The sequence below is a fragment of the Polypterus senegalus genome, chromosome 1 (genome assembly GCF_016835505.1).
Source record: "Polypterus senegalus isolate Bchr_013 chromosome 1, ASM1683550v1, whole genome shotgun sequence".
NCBI lineage: Eukaryota > Metazoa > Chordata > Cladistia > Polypteriformes > Polypteridae > Polypterus > Polypterus senegalus.
The window spans coordinates 206,952,610-206,969,723 of NC_053154.1; the positions used below are offsets into that span (position 1 = coordinate 206,952,610).

The 17,114-nt window shown below is 39.3% G+C and overlaps 1 protein-coding gene across 1 annotated transcript in view; it reads left to right on the top strand.

The window, feature by feature from the left end:
• The window catches only part of rab13 (RAB13, member RAS oncogene family), an 89,905-nt gene extending 79,361 nt beyond the window's left edge, over positions 1–10,544 (top strand). Inside the window, exons 6-8 of the mRNA XM_039767921.1 lie at positions 6,144–6,209; positions 6,536–6,583; positions 7,732–10,544. Coding sequence (XP_039623855.1) covers positions 6,144–6,209; positions 6,536–6,583; positions 7,732–7,800 — 183 coding nt within the window. The 3' untranslated portion in view covers positions 7,801–10,544. The remainder of the gene's footprint in view (positions 1–6,143; positions 6,210–6,535; positions 6,584–7,731) is intronic.
• The last annotated feature ends 6,570 nt before the right edge of the window (positions 10,545–17,114 follow it).

Below are 17,114 nucleotides of genomic sequence, written 5' to 3' on the forward strand. Positions count from 1 at the left end.
CGTCATCCGAAGCAACTTCGTCACACTGCCACCAAATACTCACAGAAAAATCCACAAGTTAATACACACGCTGTCTCTAGAGTTTCAACACACTGAATCCTCCAGGCACTACTTACAAAAGGTCACATTGACAATCGTGTTACGCTATTTTTAAAATCTTTCATTTTCTTAGCACAAGCACAGCTGAGAAGCTTCATGCATGTGCTCCATACTAGCGTTGAAAAATAATGCATTTAATCACACTTTGCATTACAAGCAAAGGGAGCTTTGTCAATGCATGATTTCCTGGTACACGATTACATTGATCAGCGCATCCCGATTCATTTTACCCTCGCACCACCTTAGTTTGAGAAGAAGTATGAAAAAATATGAGGTTAACACAGAAAAACAGATCACCAATTCAAGCTTTATGAATAATCGATTCGCCATCAATAATTGTTTTGGTAAAGCCATCCTCCTTCCATTTTATAATTTTTCCGCCACTAGCCATGATTAAATGAGCGGTAAAAAGTAAGAGCGAGCGAGGTGACTTATTTAGGCAGGAATATATATGATAGCAACACTCATGACAATGTCAATCATGTTACGTTATTATTAAAATGTTTCCTTTTCTTTTTCATTACTTCTTTAACACACTACTTCTCCGCTGCGAGGCGGGGGTATTTTGCTATATATATAATATATGAATTACCTCCAAAGAGCTGAGACTTTGGATATCATGAGCGTGTGTACAAAAGGGGTCCCCTGCCCAGCAAAAGTTGAGCAGCCAGCGCGCGTGCATAGCTGTGCCGGCCTTTGAGGCGCTGACTGCGCTTCTGCCTTAAGTCAAAGTGAGCACTTTTAATTTTTTTCATCCGCCCCCTGAGCTATAGCCCAGACAAGTGCAAACACGGGACCCCTTTTCTACACCACGGCAAAATAATATTAAGGCGATTCACACTTTCTTTTGCACGATATCGATTATCAGGTCCTCAGCTCGGATTATGAACACACGCATACGAGTGGAGGACTCACAGTGCCATCACAGCCGATTAATGGCGGGGACGTCTCACCAGTCTACACAAGACCCACCGCGACTGTCCCCAAAAGGCGATCATAACGTCAGCGAACACATCTCTCTATACTATATAAAAGAAAAAGGCAACTTTCCTTTCTTTACACCTTTTTCCTTTTATCCCAAACCAAAGCCTTTCTCTCTTAACACGCAGAGGACACAAAATAATTTTCTTTACTTGCGGTAAGGCACATTACCAGAGGCACAAATTTGAACGTTCACATAGAAAATGTAATTTCTATACCACAGCCGTCGTGTAGCGCCTTTCAAAAGGGATCTACTACCGAGAGATGATCCATATACATTTTAGCTGCTGTTAGTTACTTACCTGTTTTGTTACACAGTCTTTAAAATGTAGTTTACCCACAACCACTCCAGTAGTGCTCAATGTACCTGTACTTCTTAAAAGCGTTAATGTTTTACTGTTTAATAACTTATAGACTATATTTCATTATTTTTCCCTTGCACTCAGTGACCAAAGCTATACACACACATATAGACACATACAAACATACACACAAGTATATGTATGTGTGTATATATATATATATATACACACACACACACACACACACACACACACACACACACACACACACACACACATACATACATACACACATATATATAATTTGTGTGTGTAGATATGTATATAGATATGTAGATATGAAGATATGTATGTGTATATATATATGTATATTATATATATATGTATGTATGTATGTGTGTATGTGTGTGTGTATATATATATGACAGCAGCAATCCAAGCTGTGAGAAAACAGTAAAAAGGAGGCGTGTCAGACGTTGTGGTATATTTTCTGATGCAGCTACGAAAACAACTTCGTGACGCTGCCGCCAAATACACAAAACAATTACTTTGACAATCATGTTACATTATTTTTAAAATGTTTCCTTTTCTTTTCATAACTTCTTTAACACATGACATCGCTACGGCTGGTATTTTGCTATATATATATATCACAGCGACACTCATAACAGTGACAAAACAATTACATTGACAATCATGTTACGTTATTTTCAGAATGTTTCCTTTTCTTTCTCTGTCCTTCTTTAACACACTACTTCTCGCTGCAAGCGGGTATTTGCTATATATATATATATATATATATATATATATATATATATATATATATATATATATATATATATATAGATATATATATATAGATAGATAGATAGATAGATATGAGAACAACATAGATAGATAGATAGATATGAGAACAACACTCATATCAATGACAAAACAATTACATTAACAATCATGTTACGTTATTTTTAAAATTTTTCCTTTTCTTTTTCGTACCTTCTTTAAAACACTACTTCTCCGCTGTGAAGCGCGGGTATTCTGCTAGTATATATATAAATGACAGAAACACTCATAACCGTGACAAAACAATTACATTGACAGTCATGTTACGTTATTTTCAAAATGTTTCCTTGTCTTTTTCATTATTTCTTTAACACACTACTTCTCCGCTGCAAAGCGCGGGTATTTTGCTAGTCATTTACATATAACAGATTTTGGAGAATCGTTTACATGCAATTATATCCATTTATACACTAAATGCGTGCGTAGAGTTGGTGGGCGGGGTTCTCTGTCTTGCTTGCGCTCTCTGTCTTGCTTGCCCTTAGTTAGAGTTGGTGTGCAGGCTTTGGCGGACATGGCTCTCTGTCTTGCGTGGGCTCTCTGTCTTGCTTGCCCTTAGTTAGAGTTGGCGGGCAGGGCTCCGTGAGTTGGTGATCGTGGCTCTCGGTCTTAGGTGCGGTTTAAAGTCAACGTGGCTCAGAGGTGCATGTGGACTTTTGCACAGACAAAGGCGACTGAGGCTGTGTTTGGTGAGTTGTTGCGTGCCTCGAGAGCAACGCTGAACTCGGGAGGGCGGTTACAGTTGGCATGCATGGCTCTGTTGTGCGTATCCCATGACACAGTAGGAGGGTTAGAGTTAGCGGGCGGGGCTCTGTCGAGCGTATCCCATGGTCTTAGAGTTGGCGGGCGGGTCTCTGTCTTGCTTGCGCTTACTGTCTTGCATGCCCTCAGTGTATGGCCAAAGCAATTGTTTGAGTTGGTGGAAGTGCAGCAGAAGCTGTTCTTTGTGCCTAGACACAATTCCAAGGCTGACGCCACACCAACACTGAGGGATAGAAAATAGAGGTGCATGGGCTAGGAGTTGCCTAGCAGGAATGACCAACTATAAATGCAACAGGTTATCAATGAAACAGTGAGCATTTTCTATAACGTACAGTTGGCCTTAGCAGTAGCCAAAGTTTGTTGCTGGTCACCCGTATATTTTTCCAGGTTGGCTGGAAATTAATGCTGTTCTCAGACTGTTACAACCAGCTTCATCTGTAGGGAAGGACTTTGCTGAAGACAGAGTTTATGAAATTGAGAATAATGAATATATACACTTGCTGAGCAAAATATTAGGAACTAACACTAATACTAGGTAGGACCTCTTTTGTGTTGCTAAAACAGCCTCAGTTCTTCATGACATTAATTCCACAAGATGTTGAAATTCTGGTCCATGCTGACATGATTGTATCATGCAGTTTTTGCAGAATCGCTTTGTGCATGTAAATGCTTTAAATCTTCTGTTCTGTCACATCCCAAGTGTTCTGTTGGATTTAGATTTGCTGACTGGGAAGGCTGCTGAAGAACACTGAACTCATTGTCATGTTTGTAAAACCAGTTTGAGATGACTTCTGCTTTGTGGCATGGTGCATTATCATGCTGGAAGTAGATATTGAAAGATGGGTAAATTCTTTATATGAAGGGATGCACATGGTCAGAAACAGCATTCAGGTAGACCATGGAATTCAAGCGATGATTTAATGGGACCAGTGTGTGCCAAGAAAACATCCCCCACACCATTACATCACCACCAGAGGTGGGTAGAGTAGCCAAAAATTGAACTTAAGTAAGAGTAGCGTTACTACAAAATAATATTACTCAAGTAGAAGTAAAAAGTAGTCATCCAAAAAATTACTCAATTAAGAGTAAAAAAGTATTTGGTGAAAAGACTACTCGAGTACTGAGTAATTGTTTGATCATAATAAATGATTTATTTTTTAGAAATGTAATAAGACAGACAAAAATATAAAATAATGTGCAAATTCTGCTATTTCCAAATAATAAAATAAAAAATGAGTAAAAATAAATCTTTACAAAATAAAGATGCACAAATAACACAAAGTTCCAAATCTCACAACAAAACTTTTGAAGCCAATACCCACAGTAGGTAACATATATGTTTGAACAGTGCAAACTACTTACAGTGACAAGATATACTGTACACTGACAGTATAATACTGCATATTCACTTGCCCTCCAAATAGCACAGCTGATAGAAAATAATAGTAAAACAAGGCAGCATTTGCACATACAAGAGGTCTCACTCTACCATGACTGTCTGTGTCTGTGCATGTTTGGTTAAAACTTGCTTGTTCTTCACTCAGTGAAGTGGTGGTTAAGCTTCAGCAGGAGTTGGCACTCATTTTTCATGTATTCTTTTTTCCCCTGTCTTTCAGTCAGCTCAAACTAGTCTGGCTATTCTCCTCTGATCCCTCTCATCAACAAGGCGTTTCCATCTGCGTTTTATTGTTTGATTTGAACATTAATTGTAGCTCCTGCATGATTCTATGCCTTGTGCTGCTGCCATGATTGTCTGGTTAGATAATTCCATGGATAAGCAGCTGCTGTGGGCTTGCGCCCTGCCCGGGGTTTGTTTCCTGCCTTGTGCCCTGTGTTGGCTGGGATTGGCTCCAGCAGAACCCCATGACCCTGTAGTTAGGATATAGCGGGTTGGATAATGGATGGATGGATAAGCAGGTATACAGGTTTTCCTAATAGTTTGCTCAAAGTGTATTAACTGTATTTGTCTAGGCGATATTTTTGTTTTGTGTTTTATTTTCTTTTGCTTTAGTAGAAGAGGTGAAGGGGCCAGTGCTTAGCCTCTTTTATTTCATAGGCCACAACAAACTAGAGTAATGATATAGGTCTGTATTGATATTTATTGTGTGGTAGATAGGGGGCGCTCTCGCTCCCTTGAACCCCTGTCCACGACTCCAAACACCAGGTAAAAGTCCAAATTCTGACTTTATTAAATCTCCGCAGTGCAAAAAGCACACTCTCCACCACTATACATAAATCACAAATACTAATCACAATAAACAATCCTCCAGCTCCCAGACGCGTTGCCATCCTTCCACCCAGCTCAGCTCGCCGTCTGGGAGCTCCCACAGTCCTTTTATATCTCCTGACCCGGAAGTGTTCCCAATCCCCAGTCCATGTGATTCTCAATCACTTCCAGGTCAGGTAAAAGCTGTTCTCTTCAACCCGGAAGCCTGTCGCTCTTCCTATGACGAACTTCCGGGTCATAGGGCACCAAGAAGTCCTCCGTCCTCCCTGCAGCTCCCTCTTGTGGCCCCCATGGCATCCAGCAGGGCTGTGCATAAAAACCACCAGGCTCCACCTGGCGGCTTGGGGGTATTGGCCGGGATAAACGGCCGGCCATCCTCCACAATTGTTAATTAACTTTGTATATGCTATATTTGCAATTTCAGTTAATAAATGTAAAAATTACTTTTTATTTTCTTCAACATTTTTATAATAGCTTGTACATAGCTTTTTATAATGACAATGCTGGATTTGTAAATATGTATAGTATATGTGTAAAGTTTTTAAGCTATGTAGTTTTTAAGCTTTCAGTTATTAGGTTTTGTTTCATAGCACTGTCTTGGTGTAATCATTTTTGAAATTGCACTCTCAAGCTACGTGTTGCAGATTATTGTTTTACTTTTTAAATATTTAGTGAAGAATGAAACTACTGATTTAAGTATACACATGTTATTGTAGGTACTACTAAGTTTAATCAAACTAATGGAAGCAAGCTCTAGCTGAAAAAATCACCTTTCAGATATGATAGGAAAAAGGCAATGCAAAATAGCAAGGATTGGTGGTTTTCCCAGATAAAACATAACTTGAACCTTAGCCGTGTTATTAGAAATTAAAGTTTATTTTACATATTCATAAAAAATTAAAAGTGAACATTTTCTGCTCTGTTTTTCACAGCTCGCAAAGGATCATGGCATTCGTTTTTTTGAAACAAGTGCCAAATCAAGTTTAAATGTTGAAGAGGTACAGTATTGTTTCATCCTTTTATTTAGTAATTTTGACATTTCTATCAGAAAAATATTGATAACTCACTTATTTAAAGTGAATTTGAGAGTCACAGTTAGTGTTCTTTTACAGAACTTAATCTATGAATTCAAATCAGATTTGAGTAAACAGTTGATTTTGAATGTTCACCAGATCCTGTGGAAAGGACTTCACAATACAGTGATATTCAGTTGCTGTATATATTATACAAATATTTGGTCCCTTCACTACAGACAAATCATGTGTTGTTTTTTAAAGTAAGTAATGTACCCTGATTTGGTTTAAAAAAAACATTTATTTTTTAGGCCTTTCTGGGACTAGCACGAGACATTCTTCAAAAAAATGAGAAGAAGGTATGTGAAAACCTTTAGAATAATTAAATGTGTTGAATGTGTATTATACCTGGAAATATTCATATTTTTGTTGACAGAGAAAAGATTTCTAAGAAGTGCCAATTTGATGTGGCAATACAGTATTGAAAAACTATGCCATGTCAGCCTAATCCATAATATTATCCTAGGTTATATAATGAAGGATAGCAAAGTGTGTTATCCACTGTTTACTGAAATAATAAAATATTCACTATTTACCTTTTTTCTATGTTTCCACATACATTATCAATATTTATCTGTAAAGACATACTGTAAAATGTATGTTAATTTGCCTGATCAATGAGACACAGTACTGAATATTTGACATTATGCTACAGAAAGAAGTCCTGATTTTACTAAATTCATTTTTTTTTTTTTTTTTTTGCAATGTTTTTACCCCTTATTTAAATAAAATTATTTGAGCATTAACATGATTTGAAATTGCCTTGCAGTTAGGAGATCCAGGTTTGCTTCCCAGGTCCTCCTTGCGTGGAGTTTGCATGTTCTCCCCGTGTCTGCATGGGTTTCCTCCCACAGTCCAAAGACATGCAGGTTAGGTGCATTGGCGATCCTAAATTGTCCCTACTGTGTGCTTGGTGTGTGTGTGCGCCCCCTGCAGTGGGCTGACGCCTTGCCTGGGGTTTGTTTCCTGCCTTGTGCCCTCTGTTGGCTGGGATTGGCTCCAGCAGACCCCCGTGACCCTGTAGTTAGGATATAGTGGGTTGGAAGATGGATGGATGATTTGAAATTTTGTTTGCAATTAGTCTTTTGCAGTTTGTATTCAGGTTTTTAGCAATTAGTCTTTTGCAATTTGTATTCAGGTTTTTAGAGCCAATTAATTTGTTTTCATGATGCATCATTCTTTAACAAGTGCAAAAACGCAGTCACTGTATGATCTGCTACGAATGTATTCTGATATAACTGAAGGGAAAATATAAATGTTGACAGAGTACTGTCAACTGCCACCATTTAATTTAATATTTAAAAACAAATCTTCCTTTAAATGTGTGTATATTGAATTAACACCTGGTATGAAATCTTTGGGGAGAATTGAAAATGTATATTCATATTATTTGAAAGTAACCTGCTTTTCAAAAATCATCACATCTTTGTTTTTTGTTTTTAATTAGGCTCCTGTGAACAGAGATCTGAAACTGGATACATCAGAGAAGAAGGCTTCAAAATGTTCACTAATCTAATGGAGATAAGAGGGAATAAAAAATGTAGTGCTTGATTGGAGTTGTCGAAGATTTGGACCAATCATGATGAGTTTGAATGACTCCCTGACCTTCAGATACTTTTAATAATGATGAAAACAAGAATAGCAAGAACAGCCACAATTCTCAAGTACTGGAGGAAATAGTTATACCTGTATGTGTCTTAGACTTCCTAACACTTAATGTTCAGTGTAAGACTGCAACAGCTTCTTAAGATGTTTGTCTTGTGTATACCTGTTGTACAGGGCAGATATCATTCCCAGTTCTAATTTTCAATACTCAGCTTTGCTTATTTCTCCTTGGCATTGCAGCCAGTCTCATAACTTGTTTATTACCTCATTACAGGGTGCCAATATTGAAGTGGAAAGTGGATAGGAGTTTCTTGACTCCAAGTGCTTACTGTGTCCTAACTACACAGATGTACAGTAGAGTACATTACATTTTTGTCCATTTTAAAGAAAATTTTATTTTTTTTCCTCTTACAATAAGTTCCAGAAGTGATTGTAACAACAGTAAATGTTTCATGCATGTGCCTTTTGGTCAGATGACAAACACAAACCCATTTCTTTTCTAATTTTTTTTTTCCATAACATAATGCATCAGTGGGTTAAGGTCTTCTGTCCAATACATTTTATTTAAGAGTCGATTGGTCCAAAGTATTAATGTACACTGCCTGTCAATCTCTGAGAAAATCAACTTAATTCTAATGAGTTAGATACATGTAGAAAAAAATGTTTGCATTTTTATTCTTGACACGCAGTAGAAGATTTAGGCTTTGGAAATGTAAGTTGAAATGTCCTGTAGACCAAAAGAAATAATATTTCTTGACACGTCTAGGACAGAAGGAATGGCATGTAGTAGATCTGGAGGAGACTGGAGAGAAAGTATGAGCTGTCATTAAGAGAAATATATGATGTTGGCGGCTATGAATTACTAAGGTATGTGGAGTTTTGGATGCATTTATGAAGGTATATGAAGGTATAGCAGTTTGGGACAATTGAAATAAAATAGTTTTTTTTTTTTGCTTACACTGAATCTGATGTGGGTGAACTTTTGTGTTGAAGCTTTGAGGCTGACAACAGCAGTTATACATGCTTTCTGCTACAATATTCATAGTCTAATTATAACTCCTGCTACTTTGAATTCTATAGTGGTAACAAAAATATTAGCTATACAAAAACATTACTTTTTACTTGGTGTTATTTTTTAAGTTGTAACCTTAAATTCTAGGACATTTTGAACTGAGTCAGTGAGTTCCTGGGAGCCTCAGACCAATGTTTTTGACATGCTGCCTGAGGTTTCCTCTACATTGGCAATCTGCAGAGCTAAGATGAAGTGTCAATGGATTAGATAAGTTTGTTCGTCAGTGCCAGTCTCACTTCTTTTGGTGCATGGCCTGAGGCCCCCCAAAAAATAAAACAGAAAGCAAATGTAAAACTTCATGGCCTTTTGTTTATGTTTCAAAATTGATTTTTGTTGTAAATTATAAACATTCATAGGTGTAAATCCAACCTTCACTTATACACAGTGCAGCCATCCAGACTTAAGGTGAAGTAATATTTACAAACTAGGAATATCTGTCAATATAGTTCTATTTAGTACTCTTAAGCTGACAAGGATGTGTATGTGATTGAAATTACTAAACTCTCTGTCCTTGAATAAAAATGCAAACTTTCTATGTTTTGTTTTGAATTGATTTCCAAGAGCTACTGTTTCTCACAAAATGACAAGTACTGCTTCTGCGGTTATCTGCTGAGATATAATGCAGTTCCATCAGTAATATAGAAATGTACACTTTCAGCCATTAGCTCTGCCACTAGCTTCAAGTATCATTCCAGACATTACTTGCAATAATTTAGGTAACCCCATGATGTTTGACTACTTCAGTGGAAAACCTTACTATTTACTGTATTTCAATCTTTTTTTCTGTTTTTCTTCTTTGTTTTCATACTTGGAGCTGCTATTGTTACAGTATATTTAAAAATCAGAAAAAGAAAATAAAAGATGCAAGTTCAATGTTGCAGAGTTACTTTGGGTTAGCTGTGAAGGGGTATTTTAACAAGCCACTAACTTTTGAGATAAAGGGATTGTTCTGCTGTGCCTAATGTTACGGTGTGCATTTAAGGTAATCTCTGAGAGACCTTTGGAGACCATACCTGAAGACTCCTGCAAGTACTCTTTGTAATAATTTCATAAGCGCTTTGTTTTAAAAAATATAAGTCAGCACTGCTGAATTTCGTTGTACAGCAAATGGTTTGTATCAGACACTTCAGGAAACTTCAAATGTACTGTAAGGCAAAATCAATTACCTTTTTTTTTAATAATGTCATATATCAAAAAAGTGCCCAAAATACAATTTTGAAAAGCAGCATATATTAGTAATGTACCCAATTTAGATGGTATTTTTACAGTCTGGGTAAATCTGTCAGCATTAGTACAGAGTGCAGAAATAAGAAAAGAAATGTACAGTCACCTTGTCCAAAGATTTAGAGTGTTATCTAGAACGTGCAAATAACCAGTGAGGTGTGTGTATTTTCTTTGATGTTTAAACTTCTGCAGGTCAGTACGAAGATTTGCCACGTGCACCAGCAAGCTCTAATGCACAAGTTTCATTTTTTGATATACTTCTATGTTCTGTCCTGCTTTGTACTATAAAGGCATTATGTCTTATGTGACCTGAGTGATAAGTAAATGAAAAGCAATAAAACTTTTATTTACAAAAATAATGTTGCTTTTTTCTCTTTTAGGATTTCATTTTTTTATGATTATACATCTAATGTACATTGAAGCAAAGTGCGTCTGAACTGCAACCCATTTACAAATTTTAATATGGCTATTTTTTCTCTTTCATTGCATGAGTTTTTCTCAGGGTAGTGCAGTTTTTCTTCCTGTATATTAGGTTTATTAGCAACTGTAAAATGGGCTAGTTTGAATGTACTGTTTTCTACTTTCTATACCACCCCATCCTGTGACATTAAGAACAGGAATATTACAGTTCAGTTAAGGAATGGGTGGATTAGTTTGAAAGATGTTAATATTTTACTGCCACTTTCACTTTTAGAGTTTTATGAGAATGTAAATAATAATTCAGAATTTGATTAATTCACTTATAGATCTTCATAACACTGGCAGAAAAATTAAGAGAAGAATTAATAGTGCATTTTGTAAAATTCCATAATTACCAACATTAGATATGCGCACTGTTGTGTGATTCAATTCTTTTTTATTTTACTATTAATTTATTAATAAATATCTTTTCAAAAGGACAAAGCTCCAAGTCTTTAAAGTCCTGGTTCTTCCTGTCTTGTTATATGGTTGTGAGACATGGATGCTATCCAGTGACCTCAGATGAAGACAGGACTCTTTTGTTACTGTGTCTCTCTGGAAAATACTTGGGTACCGTTGGTTTGACTTTGTTGTCGAATGAGCGGTTGCTCATGGAGTCCCGAATGAGGCACATTACCTGCATTGTGAGGGAGCATTAATTGCGGCACTATATGTGCCTCAATTCCCAGAAGGTGATCCGTTTCACAGGATCCTCATTGTTGAGGGCACGAGTGGTTGGAACAGGTAACACCTGGCTGCGGCAAATAGATGGTCATTTCCAGAGGGTGGGAATGGAGTGCGTGTCTGCCTGAGGGTTGCCAACCAGGATCTTCAGCTGTTTCATTGCGTGGTGGGTGAAGCAACATGCTGTAGCATTGCATGCCCCCCCAACCTGACCTGACTTGATTAACTTATTGATTAACTTATTACATTATGCACAGCATTGCACATAAAATAATGATCACTTAACAGAGCAATAAATATGCAGCAATATCAAATAAAAAATAAATGAGGAAACATCACAACAGAAATGCTGAATGTTTCAGGCATAAGACCTAACACTGGACAGTATATGTGTACCTTAGATTCAGAGTCATCACTCACAGGGAAAAGGTAGTATAAGCTGATTTGCGGGGCAGGTATTTACATAATGGGGTCTTGGTCAAAAGACAGGCAAGTTCAAGTTGATTACTTTATGTCAGTTAACAGTTTAATAGTAAACAAAATTGTTAACAAGTCTGCAGGTTCACCATTTAATGTTATAGTATTTGCTTACTGAGTAGGAGAGAGCAAACAGATTGTTGGAGTTTGAAGCAGTAAAAAGTGCTTTTTTCATTGGGCTATTTAAACCACCCATTACAAAGCCACAGATTAGTTGTTGATGTCAGCCTGTGATGCAGTCAACCAGTATGCTCTCCAATATATATCTCAGTAATCAGTATTTCTGATTGACAGAAATTCTAATGCTTCTAATGCTCTGAATTTCTTGACTGTGAAGGAGTTTGGAGTTTGCTAAAAGACACCTGAAGGACTCTGAGATGGTGAGAAATAAGATTCTCTGGTCTGATGAGACCAAGATAGACCTTTTTGGCCTTAATTCTAAGCGGTATGTGTGGAGACAACCAGGCACTGCTCATCACTTGTCCAATACAGTCCCCACAGTGAAGCATGGCGGTGGCAGCATCATGCTGTTGGGGGTGTTTTTCAGCTGCAGGGACAGGACGACTGGTTGCAATTGAGGGAAAGATGAATGCGGCCAAGTACAGAAATATCCTGGACAAAAACCTTCTCTAGAGTGCTAAGGACCTCAGACTGGGCCGAAGGTTTACCTTCCAACAAGACAATGACCCAAAGCACACAGCTAAAATAACGAAGGAGTGGCTTCACAACAACTCTGTGACTGTTCTTGAATGGCCCAGCCAGAGCCCTGACTTAAACCCAATTGAGCATCTCTGGAGAGACCTAAAAATGGCTGTCCACCAACGTTTACCATCCAACCTGACAGAACTGGAGAGGATCTGCAAGGAGGAATGGCAGAGGATCCCCAAATCCAGGTGTGAAAAACTTGTTGCATCTTTCCCAAGAAGACTCTTGGCTGTTATAGCTCAAAAGGGTGCTTCTACTAAATACTGAGCAAAGGGTCTGAATACTTAGGACCATGTGATATTTCAGTTGTTCTTTTTTAATAAATCTGCAACAATTTCAAAAATTATTTTTTTTGTCTGTCAATATGGGGTGCTGTGTGTACATTAATGAGGGAAAAAATTAATAGAGATAGATACTTTATTAATCCCAAGGGGAAATTCACATAATCCAGCAGCAGTATACTGATACAAAGAAACAATATTAAATAGTAATAAAAATGAAAAAAATTAAAATAAAATTAATGTTAGCATTTACTCCCCGGGTGGAATTGAAGAGTCGCATAGTGTGGGGAGGAACGATCTCCTCAGTCTGTCAGTGGAGCAGGACAGTGACAAAAGTCTGTCACTGAAGCTACTCCTCTGTCTGGAGATGACACTGTTAAGTGGATGCAGTGGATTATTCATGATTGACAGGAGTTTGCTTAGTGCCCGTCGCTCTGCCACAGATGTTAAACTGTCCAACTTTAATCCTACAATAGAACCTGCCTTCTTAACAAGTTTGTCCAGGCGTGAGGCGTCTTTCATCTTTATGCTGCCACCCCAGCACACCACCGTGTAGAAGAGGGCACTCGCCACAACCGTCTGGTAGAACATCTGCAGCATCTTACTGCAGATGTTGAAGGATGCCAACCTTCTCAGAAAGTATAGTCTGCTCTGACCTTTCTTACATAGAGCATCAGTATTGGCAGTCCAGTCCAATTTGTCATCCAGCTGCACTCCCAGATATTTAAAGGTCTGCACCCTCTGCACACAGTCACCTCTGATGATCACAGGGTCCATGAGGGGCCTGGGCCTCCTAAAATCCACCACCAGCTCCTTGGTCTTGCTGGTGTTAAGGTGTAAGTGGTTTGAGTCGCACCATTTAACAAAGTCTTTGATTAACTTTCTGTACTCCTCCTCCTGCCCACTCCTGATGCAGCCCACAATAGCAGTGTCATCAGCGAACTTTTGCACGTGGCAGGACTTCGAGTCATATTGGAAGTCTGATGTATATAGATTGAACAGGACCGGAGAAAGTACAGTCCCCTGCGGCGCCCCTGTATTGCTGCACACAATGTCAGACCTGCAGTTCCCAAGACCCACATATTGAGGTCTGTCTGTAAGATAGTCCACAATCCATGCCACCAGGTGTGAGTCTACTCCCATCTCAGTCAGCTTGTCTCTAAGGAGCAGAGGTTGGATGGTGTTGAAGGCGCTAGAGAAGTCCAAAACATAATTCTTACAGCACCACTGCCTCTGTCCAGGTGGGAGAGGGATCGTGTAGCATATAGATGATGGCATCCTCCGCTCCCACCTTCTCCTGGTATGCGAACTGCAGAGGGTCGAGGGCATGGCGGACCTGTGGCCTCAGGTGGTGAAGCAGCAGCCGCTCCATGGTCTTCATCAGATGTGACGTCAGAGCAACAGGCCGGAAGTCATTCAGCTCACTAGGACGTGATACCTTTGGGACAGGAGTGATACAAGATGTTTTCCAAAGCCTTGGGACTCTCCCTGTTCCAGGCTCAGGTTGAAGATGCGCTGTAGAGGACTCCCCAGTTCCAACGCACAGGCCTTCAGCAATCGTGGCGATACACCATCTGGACCCGCTGCTTTGCTGGCACAAAGTCTTTTCAGCTCTCTGCTCACCTGGGCTGCTGTAATTGTGGGTGGGGATGTCTCACCTATGCTGGTATCAGCAGAAGGATGGTTGGAGGATGCAGTACTCGAGGTGAGAGTGGGTTACTGTGATCAAACCTATTAAAGAAGTTGTTCATTTGGTTTGCTCTCTCCACGTCTGTCTCGATGGCGGCACCCGCTTGAGCTGCAGCCAGTGATAATCTTCATCCCATCCCACACTTCCTTCATGCTGTTGTTCTGCAACTTCTGCTCCAGCTTTCTCCTGTACTGCTCTTTCGCACCCTGAGCTGGACTCGGAGTTCCTTCTGCACGCACTTGAGCTCATGCTTATCACCACCTTTAAAAGCCCTTTTCTTCTGGTTCAAAAGGCCCTTGATGTCACTTGTAACCCATGGCTTGTTGTTAGCATAGCAGCATACTGTTCTTACTGGAACTACAATGTCCATACAGAAGTTGATGTAATCAGTTGTGCATTCAACAGCCTCTTCAATGTTCTCACTATGTGACCCAAGCAATATATCCCAGTCTGTAGTTCCAAAGCAGTCTCTCAGAGCCTGCTCTGCCTCAGGGGACCACTTCCTGAATGAGCGTGTAGTTGTAGGTAGCGCCTCACTCTTGGTTTGTATTGAGGCTGAAGCAGAACCAGGTTATGATCTGCTTTCCCAAGCGCAGGCAGCGGGGTGGCGCTGTATGCTCTTTAACGTTTGCATACAGTAGGTCGATAGTCCTGTTTCCCCGTGTTACAATCCACATACTGGGAGAAGGCAGGTAATGTTTTGTCCAGCGTTACATGGTTAAAGTCTCCAGCGATTAGCACAAGTGCCTCAGGGTGCTGCGTTTGTAACTTAGCAACTGCGGAATGGATGATGTCACTCGCCATCTCCGCGTTCGCTTGAGGGGGGATGTAAACAATAACAGCAATCACGTGTCCAAACTCTCTGGGCAAGTAATAGGGGCGCAGACTTACGGCCAACAGTTCGATGTCCCTGCAGCAAGTGGAGATTTTAACGTTTACATGTCCTGAGTTGCACCACTTTGTATTGACATAGAGAGCGAGTCCTCCTCCTTTTTTCTTTCCACAGGTACTTGCGTTTCTGTCCGCTCTAACTGTGCTAAACCCGGGTAGCTCCACGTTAGCATCTGGGATGGTAGACGTTAGCCATGTTTCACTAAAACACAGCAAGCTGCATTCTCTGTAGGTTCTGACATTTTCACCAGCACAGCCAGTTCGTCGATCTTATTTGGTAGTGAGTTTACATTTCCCAGGATCACAGAAGGCACCGACGGTTTATAACGCCATTTTCTCTCAAGTTGTCTCGATTTAATCTTATCTTTTATCTTTGCGCCGGCTCGGCTGCCCGATATCGTCTTCTTACCTCGTCAGGTAAATAAGGAACCACACCGGCATAAGCATTTCTTCTCAGTGCTTTAAGCTGACTACTTGAATAGGCGATTCTCGAGTGTAAAAATCCATGTCAAATAGTAAAATAGTAAAAAGTGTCCAGGGAGCAATTCCACATAAAAGAAAGTGGTAGAAGTGATCAGTGAAATAGAGAAAAATAGAGATAAAAAGGTAAAAGATAAAGTCATATACGGAGCTGCTGGAAAGGCTGCCACTCGGATGCGGCGCCGGAAATTAAATTTAAATGATTTTAGCAAATGGCTGCAATATACCAAAGAGTGAAAAATTGAAGGGGGTCTGAATACTTTCCGTACCCACTGTATATGAAAGGTAGACTAACTACATGACTCTGATAAGAATAAGTACAGTAGCTGAGTTCATAGGAAGCCAATTGCTGGATCAACATTCTCTGACCTTGTTGTAACCTATGACTGTGCAAACTAGGTCTCTGCAGCTTGCCTCAAGCACATTCATTTCAGAGTAACATCCATCCATTATCCAACTCCTTACAATCTATTATTAATAAACTTGGTCTCCTACATTTCCTTTCAAAAACAGTGTTAAAGAATATATTCTTCTTTAATTTTAATAATCTCTACAGTATCTATTAATTTTCTATGCATGTTGAATTAGATTAGATTCAATGAACTTTATAAATTCCAAGGGAAAATTTAGATGTATACAGCAGCATAAATATAAAACAAAGATGCAGACTCACAGAGCAAATCAATCAATCAGCACATAATTCATGTATATTGTTCAGAAACTGCAAAATTAATTTCAGTATCAGAATTTAGTTTGGGGCATCGGAAGGAATGATTGAATTGCCTGATAGTAGTGGACACAAAAGACCCCGTCCAAGATGTTTCTTAGTGCTGTACACCATGGAGGAATCAGATTGTGGCTAAAAGTGCTCCAAGAGAGCACCTCCTTGTGGGGATAGTGGGGATTTTTCATGTTGGCATTCAATTTTGCCACCATCCTCTTTTCCATGACAGCTTCCAGTGATCCAGTTCTTTAGTCAGTTACGAGGAGGTGATGCCTGTTCTAGCAGCACTGGGTCATAGAAGAAACTAAACGTAAGGGGGATGCCAAAGCATCTGAAGACAAACACACGCATACTGGGTGAAGCTAGGATCAAGATGCAAACATGCATGTTTTTTGGATGTGGGTGGAAATCTAAGTATCAGGAAAAAAAATTCCAAAAAGAACAAAGAATAGAAAATGTAAACCCCAAATAGTGACTGAGCCAGGATTTGGACTCCGTTTCGTTGGAGCTGTGAGTGCTGACCGCTGCACCACCTTTT